The 17,356-nt window shown below is 41.9% G+C and overlaps 1 protein-coding gene across 6 annotated transcripts in view; it reads right to left on the reverse strand.

The window, feature by feature from the left end:
- The window catches only part of LOC109904740 (protein diaphanous homolog 2), a 624,432-nt gene that overhangs the window by 416,678 nt on the left and 190,398 nt on the right, over positions 1 to 17,356 (reverse strand). For all 6 annotated transcript variants that reach the window (XM_031790312.1, XM_031790311.1, XM_031790310.1 and 3 more), the window contains 4 exons: positions 16,563 to 16,679; positions 6,835 to 6,953; positions 5,710 to 5,774; positions 4,433 to 4,537 (listed from right to left, as the gene is read on the reverse strand). In XM_031790312.1, coding sequence (XP_031646172.1) covers positions 4,433 to 4,537; positions 5,710 to 5,774; positions 6,835 to 6,953; positions 16,563 to 16,679 — 406 coding nt within the window. The remainder of the gene's footprint in view (positions 1 to 4,432; positions 4,538 to 5,709; positions 5,775 to 6,834; positions 6,954 to 16,562; positions 16,680 to 17,356) is intronic.

A 17,356-nucleotide genomic window follows, 5' to 3' on the forward strand; every position in this document is an offset into this window, starting at 1 on the left:
AGAAGCCACTGCTCCAAAACCGCCATAAAAAAAGCCACTCTACGGTTTGCAACTGCACATGGGGACAAAGATCATACTTTTTGGAGAAATGTCCACTGGTCTGATGAAACAAAAAACTGTTTGGCCATAATGACCATAGTTATGTTTGGAGGAAAAAGGGGGAAGCCTAAGAACACCATCCCAACCGTGAAGCATGGGGATGGCAGCATCATGTTGTGAGGATGCTTTGCTGCAGGAGGGACTGGTGTACCTCACAAAATAGATGGCAACATGAGGAATGGAACATTTTGTGGATATATTGAAGCAACATCTCAAGACATCAGTCAGGAAGTTAAAGCTTGGTCGCAAACGGCTTTTCCTAATGGACAATGACCCCAAGCATATTCCAAAGTTGTGAGAAATAGTTAAGGACAGCAAAGTCAAGCTATTGGAGTGGCCATCAATCACAAAGCCCTGACCTCAATCCTATAGAACATTTGTGGGCAGAACTGAAAAAGTGTGTGCGAGCAAGGAGGCCTACAAACCTGACTCAGTTACACCAGCTCTGTCAGGAGGAATGGGACAAAATTCACCCAACTTATTGTGGGAAGCTTGTGGAAGGCTACCCGAAACATTTGACCCAAGTTATTAGTTAATTTAAAGGCTATGCTACCAAATACTAATTGAATCTATGTAAACTTCTGACCCACTGGGAATGTGATGAAAGAAATAAAAGCTGAAATAAGTCACGCTCTACAATTATTCTGACATTTCACGTTCTTCAAATAAAGTGGTTATCCTAACTGACCTAAGAAAGGGAATTTTTACTAGGATTAAATGTCAGGAATTGTGGAAAAACTGAGTTTAAATGTATTTGGCTATGGTGTATGTAAACTTCCAACTTCAACTGTGTGTGTGTGTGTGTGTGTGTGTGTGTATTTTATCCCGAAGAGTCTGTGTTAGAAATGTGCCAAATGTGCCAAAAGTCACATTCTAACATCTTAACAACAGCCGTTGAGTAGATGGTACATACTCAACCGTGTAGTGAAACATATTTAAATGGAGTTGTTCTTACAGAGTTCGCCTTTACTGTGGACTGAGGAGTATTAAATATTTAACATGTATAATGGAAAAGAAGATAGAAACTTCCATAAAGGAGACCGAATAAGGACTTCCATTTCTTGAACTTGGTCATAAAGTGCCAAATTTAAGGTGAATATGGAACTTTTCTTTTACACTCCATCCTTAACTATGGACCATGTAGAGTTCAAGGCCATAGACAATCTCTATTTTAAAGACCATATCCCCTGAGGAATGTGGATGGCATACAGTGTCTTAACAAAACACGAACTTTAACAGTTCAAGCCTAGCTTAGACTTCAGCTGCGATGGATGGAATTTAAGTACATTTACACTAGTACAGTACACAAAACACTCATGTACAGAGGAGCTATATTTTAAAGACCATATCCCAAGGGAAAGTGGATGGCATGTTGTGTCTTAACAAAATACGAAGTTTAACCTCACAAGCATAGCTTAGACTCTTCAGCTATGATTGATGTAGCTTAAGTACATTACACGAGTACAATATAGTACACAATACACATGTATTAAACATAAGGTATTGAAAGAATTTACAAAAACATGTTTTAAGATGTAATAGCCAGAGAAACAGCAGGTAGACTGGCAGAGCCAGAGAGTAGTCTGCTACGCCTTCCAACCTTTTCCTAACCATGCTGGTTCAGCTACATGACCGCCAGGTTGTGTAAGCCCAATAATGGCACGACGCAGGTAGGTCCAAGGTACCTACCACACCTCTAAATGATTTATCTCACCCTTATCCAATTCTACAAACACCTCCCCCGCTCTCTCTGAGCAGAGGTGGGTCGTTACGGGTTGGAAGGTGGATTAATTCCATTTGTTGTGTTTTCATTCCGTTTTGTCAATGTTTACAGGCCATTCCTGTGCTCGATCGGATCGCGGGGGATAATCAAACAGACATCAAAAGGGGTCTGCTTGTTGCAATGTGAAAGTTCCGAGACAGACTCTCATTAAATGTGTCGGTTCACAGACAAGGTGAAGTCGTAGGGGCTAGGAGACAGAGTGTGACGCTTTTATTTCCATGAAGAGCTCTGTCGACGAGATGTGAACAGCGTTCCAACTTCATTCATATTCAATAAAATGGCAGATGCACCACCACAGCAGCTTTGATGAAGAATCTGAGTGTAGTGTGTCTTTGCATGGATTTAGAGGTGCATCGCTCCGGAAGATAATGGCTTTGTACAACACCGTGTCAGAGGTGGATTAGGTTGCATAATACAAAGGCTTTAGTCCTTCGGCTGTTGCAGTTTCAACCCTTTTAAACAGGTCGACTATAAACTAAGTTTTCAAAGGAAGAAAAAGGCCTGTATGTCTAGTCTTTGTGTAGGCTACATCATCAAGAAGGACACACTTTATAATTTAAATAATTGTCTTATTAAAATGGGAGTATCTTGCTAGCGCCTACATTTTCCTTTTCAATTGTGCTGCATTGCAAGATTTCCACACCGCAACCAAAGTTTTGCTGTGATTACAAAATGTGTACCTCCTGATAACGTGTTGTGAGATAAACAAAATAATATGTGTCAGGAAGCCGTGGACATATTGAGAGCTATGACACATGCACTATGCCTGAAGAGATCAAATTGACGACGCGTGTCTGTTCTTAGCAAGAGCTTTCCTACTGAGCAACCTCCTACCTCCTACTCAAGAGGCACGGGTCTCTCTCTTTCTGTCCCTCTACGTGCCTCCAGTGCAATAGGAGAAACCCTTTGGGAAAACGACCTTATGAAACACATTTAATAAAGGAACCAATTTGACCATGAGCGCATTCCTGCCATGCAGTGTGTGACAACATACGTGTTAACATCGCCCCCCCTTTTAGGCCGTGCCAACACACCCACGGGATGTTACTTGAAGAACTTGTAGCCATATTCATGGGAGCTCTCACTGAGCGCATTAGATGTTTCCCTGCTGAGGCAGATGTCTGTTGATGTGCAAAGCTCCAGCCGCACCGAGGCATTTGAAGGAGCGTTCACAGACGGCAGGAAGAGAAGGAGCTGACTCTCGGGGGCTTCACTCTGCTACACTACCTGTTAATGCACCACAAACAGACTGGCTTCAAAAGACTGGGGGCCTGTTAGGCGGTGGGGTTGGGGGGGGGGGAAAGCCTAGAAAAAGAGGACATAAAAAGCAGCACTCAGGGAAAGCAGGTAAGCAGAGTCTGACGCTGCCTGATGCAGAAAGAGAGCAGGAGAAAGAGAAAGATAGAGAGGGAGATAGAAAGGCAGTGATAGAGAGCGAAGAAAAATAAGGGACGATAGAAAGTGATGAGGGGGGAGGAGGTGCGGAGGAGCCCCAGCCACCGTGGCGGCCTCATGAATATGTGCGGGAGGCAGGTGGGCAGTCGTTGGGGCGCTGAGCGAATGATGAACGAGTTTGGCCGAGAGAGCAGGTAACGAGTGTCGACATGGCACTCAGGCGAATGAAGTGGGGGAGTGAGGACTGCACACAAATGAAGTGCAATCGGGGGAAGAAAGAAAAGGAACTTAGCCTTGGCCTGGCCAGGAAGAAGGCCAAGCCGCGCGCTGCACCTAAATGAGAATAAATGGTCGTTGAGGCTGCCAGGGTTCTTAATGATAGCGACTTGTCTTTGGGAAAAGTCCCGGCGATGCGTGACAGGGCTAAATGTGCAGGTGCGGAAAAGGGATGGGATGGGGGAGCGTGGACATTTGCAACTGCAACAGAATTTAGTTTGGAGAAAAACAATCTCGGATACTGGATGCCATGCCATCTTTCAGCATTGGTTTATATTAAATTTCGGTAAGCAGGGAAGCAAACTGCCCTTTCGTCTCAAGGCAGCACTGAAGTGTTTAAAATTGGGTTAAGGAGGAAATAGCAGTAATTTTCTGTGCTCAGGTTTGAGGAGTTTTGTTTGGAAGAGACAGGGATGCCAAGGCCAGAGAATAAATGCAATCCATCTCTTTGATGATACAATTGCATGGAACAGGCTCCCATGGAGCAATTCACCCAATATCGAATGCAAGATTTTAAAAAGGAGATTGACCCTTTATTGAATCAAACGCTCCCACATGGCTGAAAAATACCCACTTAGAAGGAGTCTCGCATCCGTGATTGGGGTAGAAAGGTTTCAATTTGACCAAATTAGTAAAAGTCATTTTCCTCACAACCGGATTAACTTGGACCATCATGCTTTGGAGAAACAACTAAATGCCTTCTTTCATATGATGTGATCAATGTTAGATGCTAGCCCCAATCTTGGTTTAGTGTTTCCTTTATTTCCCATTCTCTTGTCAATACTGGGTTTGTACAAAACCTCTATGGAGAGCATGTGGCTTCAGACTGCAGTTTGGGGTTGTGGGTGTGCATCCCCCCCTCTCCTCTGGTGTCATTACCTGGGTCTTCAGGTTGCAGATCTGCCCTTCCAGCTCTTTGATTTTCTCCTCCTTCTTCTGGGACTCGGCCTGGGCATCCTGCCGAGCGCTGAACTCCTCATCGAACTGCAACAATTCAACACAGCACAAACACACACACACACACACACACACACTCTGGTTAGGGCCAGGGTGTCTCAAGAGAAGGGCCTACTGCGGGGCATGTCAACACACACAAAAAAACACAGCCTCGCATGCACTTGTCACAGCCTCGCATGCCCTCTACCCCGTCGTCTTCTGTCTGTGTTTTGGGTCTGGCTTTCATGTGTTGGTGATGGACCTAACCTTTGTGGGAAAGCAACCAGTGTCAGGACAATGTTTTCTCTGTCACCACAGGAGCGGTCACTGCTCGCATTCCAGAACGCCTCAGATGTACACAAATGTATGCACTACTGTAAGTCACTCTGGATAAGAGCATCTGCTAAACGAGGCAGGGATGAGGCAGGGATGATGTGGGGAGTGGAGGCATCTGCTGGCTGGTGATACTTGACCAAGCCTTTAGAGAGGAGTACCTTGAGTACCAAACTCTACCCTGCCTTTAATCAGACATAATGGTCTGAGTCACAACACTTCTGGAGGATTCTGTTGGATGGACCAATGACTCACACAGTATTACTGTTGTACTGAAAAATATACCGTGTCAACTGATTAAATGTGCTGTCTATCATTACATTGGAATAAAGTACATTTGTCCTTCCTTTGAAGATGAGTGTGGACGCTTAATAAAGTACTGCAACCCAGTTCTAAAGTATATAAAAGCATCAGAAGGTATGCTATCACATTGGGCTGAGTGGATGAGAGGAGACTCCATTCTTCCTTAAACACTGTAGCTTTTATTCTAAAACCTAACTCATAAAACACATCTCAAAGAGTTTGCTGAACCGTTTCCTCTCCGGTGTGTCTTTGATGCACAAAATGACCTAAAGTAATAAGGTAATACATGAGAAAACTGATTATTTGAAGGCCCCTATTGCAATGACATGTCCATAAAGGGTTCTGAACAGTATCTGTACATATCGTAACTCGCACCCCGTCGCGGACACAAACACGTTTATATGTTGGAGCATCGGCATTGATCCTTGCAAAACTGAGACAGATCATGTACTTCTGTTGCCAGCTATTGATCAGGGCCCAGAAATCAATAGCTTGTCTGGGAGCTCTAGGTGGAAAAACGTTTCTGATGGGAGTGTGGTGGTGGCATACCAATGGCATTGAGAGGTTGATGCATTATACTTCACCTTCTTGGAGAACTCAGCAGCCTTCAGATCGCTCTCATCCACTTTGGCTTTATCCACGCACTGATCTGTAAGACAAAAGGGGCCGACAGCAGTGACGACAGTAAGCAACCATGAAGTGACTCTGATTCTCTCAATTATACTGTACATTGTTAACATCCTATTTAAGACTCCAAATCAAACGTAAAGTGAATATTACAACGGAGAGAGAGAGAGAGAAAGAGAAAGGAAATAGAGGTAATGAGTGAAGAACCTGTCATCTCCTTCTTTTCCACATATCCCCCTGGGAATTTGTATTCTGTTCGGCAGGTTTGCTGACCTTCATTTAAAAAAACCAAGCCCCGAAACATTTGTTTTCAACTCATTAAAGCACAGCGATAGAAAAAAAGTTAGAAAATCTAACATTAATATGTTTTTCATGGATGGGCTTGGAAACTTTTAATGAGCCTTTGTTGGCAAGTCACAGAACTGTTAGTGACAATGACCAAAAAAAAAGAAAGGAGATCTCAGTTATTTCATGATATTGTCTCTATTTGAAGACAATGAATGATTGCATATCTAATTTAGGGCAAACAGACATGGTTTCCTCTATGATTCCTGGAAAGCTGCTGATGAATGTCTTCAGCAGAGTGAAAACCTTGTGAAATCTCCATGAGCTTATGATGAGACATGATGTGCCACAGTCACACCTAACAGATAATGTATTATGTATGCATAATCAGACTACCTTATCTTATATATGTCAAGCAGCTGCAGGTGTTTCTGGGTAGGCTCTCGGGGGGAGGGGGGGAGATAATAATAGAATGGCAACGGAATATAGCGACATCCCCCACCGTGTTGGCGGAAAAATATGTCAGAGGATGATTTAGACAGACTTGAAGACAAAATGTAATTTATACTGAATCAACAAGACTAGCATAAAAAAAAACAGATAGTGATTTAAACTCTAATTTTCTTTCTGTCTGTACAATATGTAGGTGAGGGCGACCTAGGAGGCAAAAGCAGAAACCAACAAAAAAACGGTTTAAAATGTGTTCATAATGACATCAGTGTATAATGGTTACCTACTTGGGTGCAAATTCACCCTTCTTAATGTCAGAGGAAGCACAGATAATCTGGCAGACCTACCGATGAGGTGGGTGAAGTCTACATCCAATCTCTCCCTGTATCCGAAGTCTGGGTCCATCCCACTGCGATGGAGGACCACCTGTGAGACACATTCCTCTATCACCTTGTAGTACTGGGGCCTGAGAGAGCAGGGAGCCAAGCACAACACATTTAGCATACACACCAAGAACAGGAAAATGACAAACTTACTCAGTCCTAATTCTCCACAAATGATCCCCTTAGTTAACCTTAGAGGTCACAGAATGCCAGATCGAAAAGGTTTCACAGTTGAAATTTTTTTATATATCAAATTTGATCACTTGCTTTTGCGCAGATCTTGAAATCACTAAATTAATCTCGGTGGTGTAGAACTCGGAGAGGTTTGGCTCGCGTCCATTCAAGGTGACAAACGGGGAGTGCGGCCAACCGTCACGATGCCCGCTCGCCTAATTTGCAATCATCTTTGCCAATTAAGGGTGCTCATAAACCAAAAATGCTAATCTAATCAGTGTAATGTGTCTAATTAAAAGCACAATGGCATGGAAAACATGTCTGCGTGTTTTGGGAGGGTGACATAGCGAGGGGGTATCGTCAGCCGGGGCTCATGTTCACACCACACAGGTTGGCGTGTGACCTTTCCCCAGTTATATTATCAACTTTAATTGCGAGTGACATTTAGCAAATACAATGTCAACTTAAGCTGAGTCCCGTAGTGGCAAATAATTAGGTTCCAAGCATGACCTTGAATGGTGCCAGCAGAAATGCAATTTTCCCACCAGAAATGTCTCATCTCCTCTCCCCCCGAGCACACGGAGACTGCATTTTAATGATTAGGGATCGTTTCCGAGGAACTATCGCCCGGCTCAAAAATCCACACTCGAGGTACATGGATAATTTATCACTTGCTCCCGGTCAATGCTAGTTAAATCCGGGATTCACAAAATGAATGTGGATCTTTCCAGGTTACGAGAAGTTGTTGCCAGTCATATCACACTTACTTTATGATGCCTATGCCAACTTATTTGATTAGGATTACTTCCTCAGGGCATTATGAAACTGCATGGAAAGCAATGATCGGTGTGAAACAAAAAATACGTGAATGTAGAAGTATAACCTACACTCCAGATAGTTGTAACTTCATTGGACAACTATCTGAGTTTGCTTAATTAAAGTGATGTTGACTGAGTGACAGCCGGTGAACTACTGTACACTGTTAAAAAAAAATGTGCATAGACTATATGGGGCAGTTTCTCAGATAAATTAAGCCTAGTCCTGGACTAAAAAGCAGTGTCAATGGAGAACTGGAACCGCTCATATACGCACACACAGAGACAGAGAGTCATTTTGTACTGTGGCTATGTGAGAAGCCTCATAATCACACTGTGGGTGAAGGAGGTTAGGCACAGCTGCCAGCCGGTCCTCATGTACCCTAATATGTTTTCCTCCCACACAGAAAGATCTGAGGGACGCCTATATTAGGAGTGCCAGCAATCTGTGGACGGCAGATTTGCTGTGCTCTAATTTCCTCTTGGCTTCTGTCGTCGGACGCAATGCTTCTCACTGATACTCAGGGTGAGTGGTGGGGAGGCTCAGAAGGCTGATATCATAACATGGCTATGATGCAGATAAGAAAATCAAAGCTTGTTTCAAAGTCCTGCTCTTTTTCTACTTCTTTTGGAAAGGAGAGCAGGGGGTAAGAGCATTGATGTGGCTCAAATAGACAAATTCCTCTGAGCGGAGGCCTCTTTATGAACTAGATAGGCTGGATTTGTCGGGATGCATTTAATTTCAGAGAGATCACGTCAAAAAAACAAAAGTGCAGAGCTCTGAATATGAATGGGGAAACACGTGCAAGAGCATATTGACAAACAATTGACATGATCTAATTTCTGCTTATACTATATGCATTATATGTGGGGCTTTATTTGTGATGACAAGGAGCAAATGGTGGTTCCCTCTAAAATGTGGGCAGTCCTTATCATAACGTAAACAGATATTAGAAGAACCAAAACAAGTCAAACCAGATTTCCATTAAGCACAACGTTTTTGTAAGCATGAAATGGCAAATGTTTTGTTCCAACGACTGGATTCGCCCACTCGTGATGATAACGAGCGAGCACACGTCGCCCCTGTGTGGCTTAGCGCTAACCCGGCTTACGACTGTCACCGATGTAGACCACATTATTATCTCAATAAGCTGCCCTATTTTCCCGGCATCCCCCGCTCCTCCTTGCCACCACCACTGAGATAACTGGGGAAGGGAAGCAGCGAGCGAGTGACCCAGAACTGTCAAGCCCTACCAGAGCCTGGACAGGGCAGGGCACCAGAAGTCAACATACAGTGCCTTCAGAAAGTATTCACACCCCACATTTTGTTGTGTTACGGCATGATTTTAAAATGGATTAAATTGAGATTTTGTGTCACTGATCTACACACAGCACCCCGTAATGTCAAAGTAGAATTATGTTTTAGAAATGTTTACAAAATGAAAAGCTGAAATGTATTGAGTCAAAAAGTATTCAACCCTTTTGTTATGGTAAGCCTAAATAAGTTTGGGAGTAAAAATGTCACATAATACAAGTCACATACTAAGTTGCATGGACTCTGTGTGCAATAATAGTGTTTAACATGATTTTTGAATGACTACTTCATCTCTGTACCCCACACATACAATTATCAGTAAGGTCCCTCAGTCTGGCAGTGAAGTTCAAGCACTGATTCAACCACAAAGACCAGGGATGTTTTACAATGGTTCGCAAAGAAGGACACCCATTGGTAGATGGGTAACACAATGAAGCATGGTGTAGTTATTAATTACACTTTGGATGGTGTATCAATACACCCAATCACTACAAAGATACAGGTGCCAAGTGACAACATGGCTTACAGTTGCCAGAGAGGAAGGAAGTCGGAAGCAAACCTTTCAGGCATTTCACAATGAGGCCAATGGTTTTTAAACGATGGCTGTGATAGGAGCAATGTTCCTTCAAATTTCAGGCCTGCAGAGCGGAAACATTCAGGGCTTGAAATTAACCTGTTTATCCACTTGTCCTTCAGACAAGGTGACTGAAAATGTTGTTGTGCTGTTTGATGCAAGAAACCACTTTACAAAATAAAATGCATTATTATTCCCATACCATTATTACAGAGAATCAGACAAATTATGCTACCCTCTGCCTGTTGGTTACTTAGCTTATTCAAGCCTGTCTCAAAATACAACACTCCCCTTTAAATACAAAAAAAGCACTTTACCTTACTAGCTTTTCAAATGCACACGTTTTCTGCTCTTGTAGGAAGCAATCACTCCCCTATTGCTGACTACAAATTATCTTTAACTGGGCTAATAACTTACTAACTAGAAAATTATGTGAACAAAATGTGAACAAAATGTGCACACGTGCCTACATACAGCTCTCGCTTTGATCTCAAAACAAGGGCATCTACTCAAAACCGCTCATGCTGTAAATAGTCCAGTTCAAAGTAAATGGCACAGATCCATATATGGCAATGGTCTATGTGCCTATAGGGCTACTGCAGCTCAGATTTTTAATGACGCACCGGTCAGTCTGTGTGGAGTACGGGCTTTGTCATTATGTCAATGCAATAGAATCCTATTCCGATGCGTTCTGCCTAAAATATCTTGCAAAGTTAGTTTTTCATACAAAGTCTTGTATACTTTGTTTTGTTTTCGGTATGTTGCATTGAAAGTGGGTAATATTGCGTTGATTCTATCACAGTTGCCACAGGAAAGGGAAAAGTTGATAGTGTTAACTAACAGGGAAAAACTCTAGAAAGTTGAGTGAAGTTCAATCTCGTGCTTCTCTCTGTGGGCTGATATTTATTCTACAAGACAGTCCCGGGGAACTGCACAGTAGTCTCAGGGATACTGTGCGCCCGTGCACATGCGCAGTTTAGAGGGAACATTGGATAGGAGATAACTGAGGATGGATCAACAACATTGTAGTTACTCCACAATACTAACATAAATTACAGAGTGAAAAGAAGGAAGCCCCCAAAAAATGATTCCAAAACATGCATCCTGTTTTCAATAAGGCACGGTCCTGAATACAAAGCATTATGTTTAGGGCTGTAATCACTGCCAAATGTGAGTCCAACATGTATTGATTCAGGGGGTTGAATTCTTATATAATCAAGATACATTAGTATTTTACTTTCCATAAATTACATTAAAAAAAATAATAATAAAGGCTTTCTTCCACTTTGACACAGTATTCTGTTTAGATTGTTGACATTATTATTTTTTTATAATTAAATCAATTATTATCCAACTTTGTAACAACAACATGTGGAAAAAGTCAAGGGGTGTTAATACTTTATGAAAGCACTGTACGTCCCCAGCACCAGTCCTTCCATCTTTCATTCTGTCACCTTCCCCCTCTATTTGGCTTCTAGCACCAGCACAAGCTCCCCTCCCAACCCCCTGCTCCACAAGACCAGTGTAATCCCCATATCGCTCCTCTCCAAAAGAGGAGATTGCTCTATATTTACCAGGGGTTTGAATTGCTCCCATTTGTTAAGCATGGCACTCGCAGATTAATTACTGAAAATAAAATAAGCCACAAATGTTGGCCATTATTATTTTCTAAATTCTTCATGCTCTGTCAAATTGGTTTTTGATCATTGCTAGACAACCATTTGCAGGTCTTGCCATAGATTTTCAAGTAGATTTAAGTCAAAACTGTAACTAGGCCACTCAGAAACATTCACTGTCTTCTTGATAAGGAACTTCCATGTACAGTGCCTTGCGAAAGTATTCGGCCCCCTTGAACTTTGCGACCTTTTGCCACATTTCAGGCTTCAAACATAAAGATATAAAACTGTATTTTTTTGTGAAGAATCAACAACATGTGGGACACAATCATGAAGTAGAACGACATTTATTGGATATTTCAAACTTTTTTAACAAATTAAAAACTGAAAAATTGTCCGTGCAAAATTATTCAGCACCCTTAAAGTTAATACTTTGTAGCGCCACCTTTTCCTGCGATTACGGCTGTAAGTCACTTGGGGTATGTCTCTATCAGTTTTGCACATCGAGAGACTGATTTTTTTTTTTGCAAAACAGCTCGAGCTCAGTGAGGTTGGATGGAGAGTATTTGTGAACAGCAGTTTTCAGTTCTTTCCACAGATTCTCGATTCGATTCAGGTCTGGACTTTGACTTGGCCATTTTTACAACTGGATATGTTTATTTTTTAACCATTCCATTGTAGATTTTGCTTTATGTTTTGGATCATTGTCTTGTTGGAAGACAAATCTCCGTCCCAGTCTCAGGTCTTTTGCAGACTCCATCAGGTTTTCTTCCAGAATTGTCATGTATTTGGCTCCATCCATCTTCCCATCAATTTTAACCATCTTCCCTGTCCCTGCTGAAGAAAAGCAGGCCCAAACCATGATGCTGCCACCACCATGTTTGACAGTGGGGATGGTGTGTTCAGGGTGATGAGCTGTGTTGCTTTTACGCCAAACATAACGTTTTGCATTGTTGCCAAAAAGTTCAATTTTGGTTTCATCTGACCAGAGCACCTTCTTCCACATGTTTGGTGTGTCTAACTTTAAACAACACTTTTTTATGGATATCTTTAAGAAATGGCTTTCTTCTTGCCACTCTTCCATAAAGGCCAGATTTGTGCAATATACGACTGATTGTTGTCCTATGGACAGAGTCTCCCACCTCAGCTGTAGATCTCTGCAGTTCATCCAGAGTGATCATGGGCCTCTTGGCTGCATCTCTGATCAGTCTTCTCCTTGTATGAGCTGAAAATTTAGAGGGACGGCCAGGTCTTGGTAGATTTGCAGTGGTCTGATACTCCTTCCATTTCAATATTATCGCTTGCACAGTGCTCCTTGGGATGTTTAAAGCTTGGGAAATATTTTTGTATCCAAATCCGGCTTTAAACTTCTTCACAACAGTATCTCGGACCTGCCTGGTGTGTTCCTTGTTCTTCATGATGCTCTCTGCGCTTTTAACAGACCTCTGAGACTATCACAGTGCAGGTGCATTTATACGGAGACTTGATTACACACAGGTGGATTGTATTTATCATCATTAGTCATTTAGGTCAACATTGGATCATTCAGAGATCCTCACTTCTGGAGAGAGTTTGCTGCACTGAAAGTAAAGGGGCTGAATAATTTTGCACGCCCAATTTTTAGTTTTTGATTTGTTAAAAAAGTTTGAAATATCCAATAAATGTCATTCCACTTCATGATTGTGTCCCACTTGTTGTTGATTCTTCACAAAAAAATACAGTTTTATATCTTTATGTTTGAAGCCTGAAATGTGGCAAAAGGTCGCAAAGTTCAAGGGGGCCGAATACTTTCGCAAGGCACTGTAGATATGGCCTTGTGTTTTAGGTTGTTGTCCTGCTGAAAGGTGAATTCATCTCCCAGTCTCTGGTTGAAAGCAGACTGTTTTCCTCTAGGATGTTGCCAGTGCTTAGCTCCATTTAGTACATTTTTTATCTTGAAAAATTCCCCAGTCCTTAACAATTACAAGCATACCAATAACAACATGCAACCACCACTATGCTTGAAAATATAGAGAGTGGTACTCAGTAATGTGTTGTTTTGGATTTGCTCCAAACATACATTTTCAATCCCGGGAATACGAAGTCTTAATTTCTTTGTCACATTTTTTGCAGTATAACTTTAGTGCCTTGTTGCAAACAGGATGCATGTTTTGGAATGTTTTTATTCAGGTTAGTATTGTGGAGTAACTACAATGTTGTTGACCCATCCTCAGTTCTCCCATCCTTGCCAGCTAAACTCGGTAACTGGTTTAAACCATTGAATCACCATTTGCCTCATGGTGAAATCCCTGAGCGGTTTCCTTCCTCTCTGGCAACTGAATTAGGAAGGACAACTGTATCTTTGTAGTGACTGGGTGTATTGAAACACCATCCAAAGTGTAATTAATAACTTCACCATGCTCAAAGAGATATTCAATGTATGCATTTAACATGTTTACCTATCTACCAATAGTTGTCTTCTTTGTGAGGTATTGGAAATCCTCCCTGGTCTTTGTGGTTAAATCTGAATTTGTAATTCACTGCTTGACTGAGGGATCTTATAGATAATTGTATGTGTGGGGTAAAGAGATGAGGTAACCACTCATGTTAAACAATATTATAGCACAGAGTGAGTCCATGTTTATTAGCACATTTTTCCTCCTGAACTTATTTAGGCTTGCCATACCAAAGGGGTTGAATACTTATTGACGCAAGACATTTAAACTTTCATTTTTAATTAATTTGTAAAAAAGATTGAAAAACATAATTCCACTTTGACATTATGGGGTATTGTGTGTAGGTGTCATGTGTGCTCCCTCTCCGGCCTCTAGGTCACCAGGCTGCTCGTTATGGCGCACACCTGTCACCATCGTTACGCGCACCTGCGCGTCATCAGACTCACCTGGATTCCATCACTTCCCTGATTACCTTCCCTATGTTTGTCACTCCCTTTGGTTCCTTCCCCGGGCATTATTGTTTCTCTTTCGTCTGTGCGTTGTTTGTGTTTTCTTGTTTTGTATTATCTTACGTTTATTTATTAAAACACTCACTCCCTGAACTTTCTTCCTGACTCTCAGCGCACTTGTTACAGTAGGCCAGTGACAGAAATCTCAATTTAATACATTTTAAATTCAGGCTATAACACAGCAAAAAGGGGGTTCTGAAGGCACTGTAACACCTTTGAAATCAAAGCCCCCGTTCTGCTGGAATATTGGCATAGGCATGTCTCTGTTGCATGCCCCTTTGATCAAGAAGCCCTCCTATACACCTATGGACAAGTTTCGCTCCATCACCTGACTTGGCCTGACAGCCAGTGCGAGTGACGACGGTCCAACTCATCAAAACCTGAAATGATTTTACGGGATCCCTTTAATCTAAAATTAAAGACATACCCTTTCCCAACCAGCCAATTTAATCTGGAACATAAAAAGATATGCAGGTTCAAAGTAGCCGAAAAAAGATATATTGATGATGAATTGAGGCCAAGCTGGATATAGAACCTTGAGTCAGACCGACCGACCGCACCTCGCAAAGCCCGATGATGTATGTGGAATTATATGTCTTCCTCGTGAAGTAGGGGAGGAGAGAGAGCAGAGAGGAAAGTATTTTTAAAAGCTTATCTTTAATAAGCACATTCATTTTTTATGACCATTTGTAGTGATCCTTTTGGAGAGCTGTGGCGTCAGTAGTGGGGAGAAGACGCAGACAGGAGTGCTGAGGTGGACTTGCTATACTCGCTGCTTAATGTGTTTTCTATTTCTCACCTTCTCCAACAAGATGAGGAATGCATTATTCATACCAGCCGAGTGAGCAGCATCTTGTCTATGGTAAATTCTTCTTCTCTCTCTCGTCTATCCTCTTTCCTCTTTTCTGTAAAATATGTTCATTCTGTGAAAAGTCTGACACAGCAGCAAATTGATCACTGTCATTGCCATCACAGAAGCCGCCGCAGTCTCCATCCTTTTTCCTGTGATTGACACATTTACACTGCCGAGGCAGGCTGCCATTTGAATAATTACCTAATCGTTCAAAACTACAGAATATTAGATCTGTTCTGATATGACCCTGGCACTTTGCACACAGTGGTTAGAGTCAGACAGAGGCAGAGAGACAGAAGGAAAGAGAGAGAAACAGACAGACAGAGACAGAGATGCCTTGAGAGGACATGTGAATCTTTAATTAAAGGATTACATTTCTTTTTATCATCAATTGCACATAAGGTCCAATCGAAACTTGACTTGGGTTAATAACTGCCCTGCTCAAGGGCGGAACAACAGATTTTTGGGGATTTGAACTGGCAACCTTTGGGTTACTGGCCTAACGTTATAACCGCTAGGTCATCTGCCAAGGTAATGTTTAATGATTGCATGCCTTCTGACCTCTCAGTGCTACACTTTCTGAATAAGCTACCTTCTTATTTATCATCACTCATCAATATTAGAATTCCTAAAACCAGGTCTCAAGCATGGATTACACTTGAGGCCCATGCGATTTCCACAGAGTTGGGTATGGCTGCCTTTTCCTGTTACGCTCCCTGCCTATGGAATAGCCTGCAGACTAAACTTAAACTTGAGACTCTTGTCCCCCTTGCCCATTTTAAATATTTATTGGAGCATTTTTATTTTTGTATTGCTTGTTACTGTTTCAGGCAATGCAAGATGTTGTGCTGTTAGTAGAATAACCTATGTGTAAATGTTATATGTTGCAGAATTTTTGGTGTTATCTGTGATCGTTTTGTTTGTCTTGTGTAGTTTCTTAATCATTGTACCTAAACTGTATGTGTAAACATGTATACCAAGGGCCCAGCTGTAAAAGAGACCTTGGTCTCAGTCTGTGTTCCTTGTTGAAATAAAGGTATAATAATAAAGTGCTAAGGATATAAAAGCATGTATGGGAAATGGTAGATTGCAGGAAGTAGCTTTACATCTGAAAGGCTCGTAGCACACTGTAATCTACAGGAGTCAGTGACGTGTTTTGTTATCTGGCCCAACTCGAATATGGTGTCAAGGAGAGGACATCTCTGTGTTGGTAATGCAGAATTAGCTCATCAGCTCTACAGAGTAAAGTATATCCCCTATAGAGCTACATACAGTATAGAGTAGAAACTGTTTAATATCAAAATGTTTGCCTCATGCCTTTCTCAAGACCAGCATTGTGGAAATGCAGTCTTCCTGTGAAAACAGTGAAAAGAGACGTGGGTGTTTGGGGGCAGAAGTCACCTGATGTAGTAGTCATTCCTGATGAGAAGGAGGTGCTGTAGGATGGACAGGAAGTAGGTCTCCGATCCAGTGTCTTTCACCATGTTGGACAGGAGATGGTACACCTCACCCATATCAGTGAGAAGGGGATTAAGGTATATAACAGCATGGCCTTTTTGCTTGTACAGTATGAGTGAAAATGTACTAGGCATCATGCAGAAAAAAACTAGAGATTTAATAAAGGAAAAATATACAGCAGTACAATCTATGTGCCCTTTCTAACCAATTCCATTATTAGCTTTCACTACCTCTCCTCATAGCAATCTAATAATATAGTGACAGTGCATTCTAAAATACATCAGAATCATTTCGATAGATCCTCGATTCACGGTGTTTGTTTGCTTTACAATTTTTCCCCTCAATCAAGTACTCAGACAGGCGTCATTGTGTACAAGCAAACACTGCGACAAATCCTCACATCCGTTTTCCCATCGGGGAGCTGCAGAAGAGTAAACAGCTAACATGAGGAGGGGAATTGGCAATAAAGAATGGTCCCTGTGGTCTACCTGTCACTTGACACCTTTCAAGGAGGAGGAAATTAATCACATGAAAACTCCATTGGGTTTGTATATTTTAAGGGACAATCATGAAAAGGGGATCAGTCACTGTGGAAAATATTGCTGAAATTCAAGTCTTCACGATTGTGCCTTGTCATGTCCGAGGAAGAGAAAAGATGTGTTCTTAAACTTGCAAAAGGTATTGATTATGTGTCGGACAACTCGGCTCCCCAAAGAGCGTGAGCGATGGCTTTTAAT

This window comes from Oncorhynchus kisutch, linkage group LG15 (assembly GCF_002021735.2).
Source record: "Oncorhynchus kisutch isolate 150728-3 linkage group LG15, Okis_V2, whole genome shotgun sequence".
Classification (NCBI taxonomy): Eukaryota; Metazoa; Chordata; class Actinopteri; order Salmoniformes; family Salmonidae; genus Oncorhynchus; species Oncorhynchus kisutch.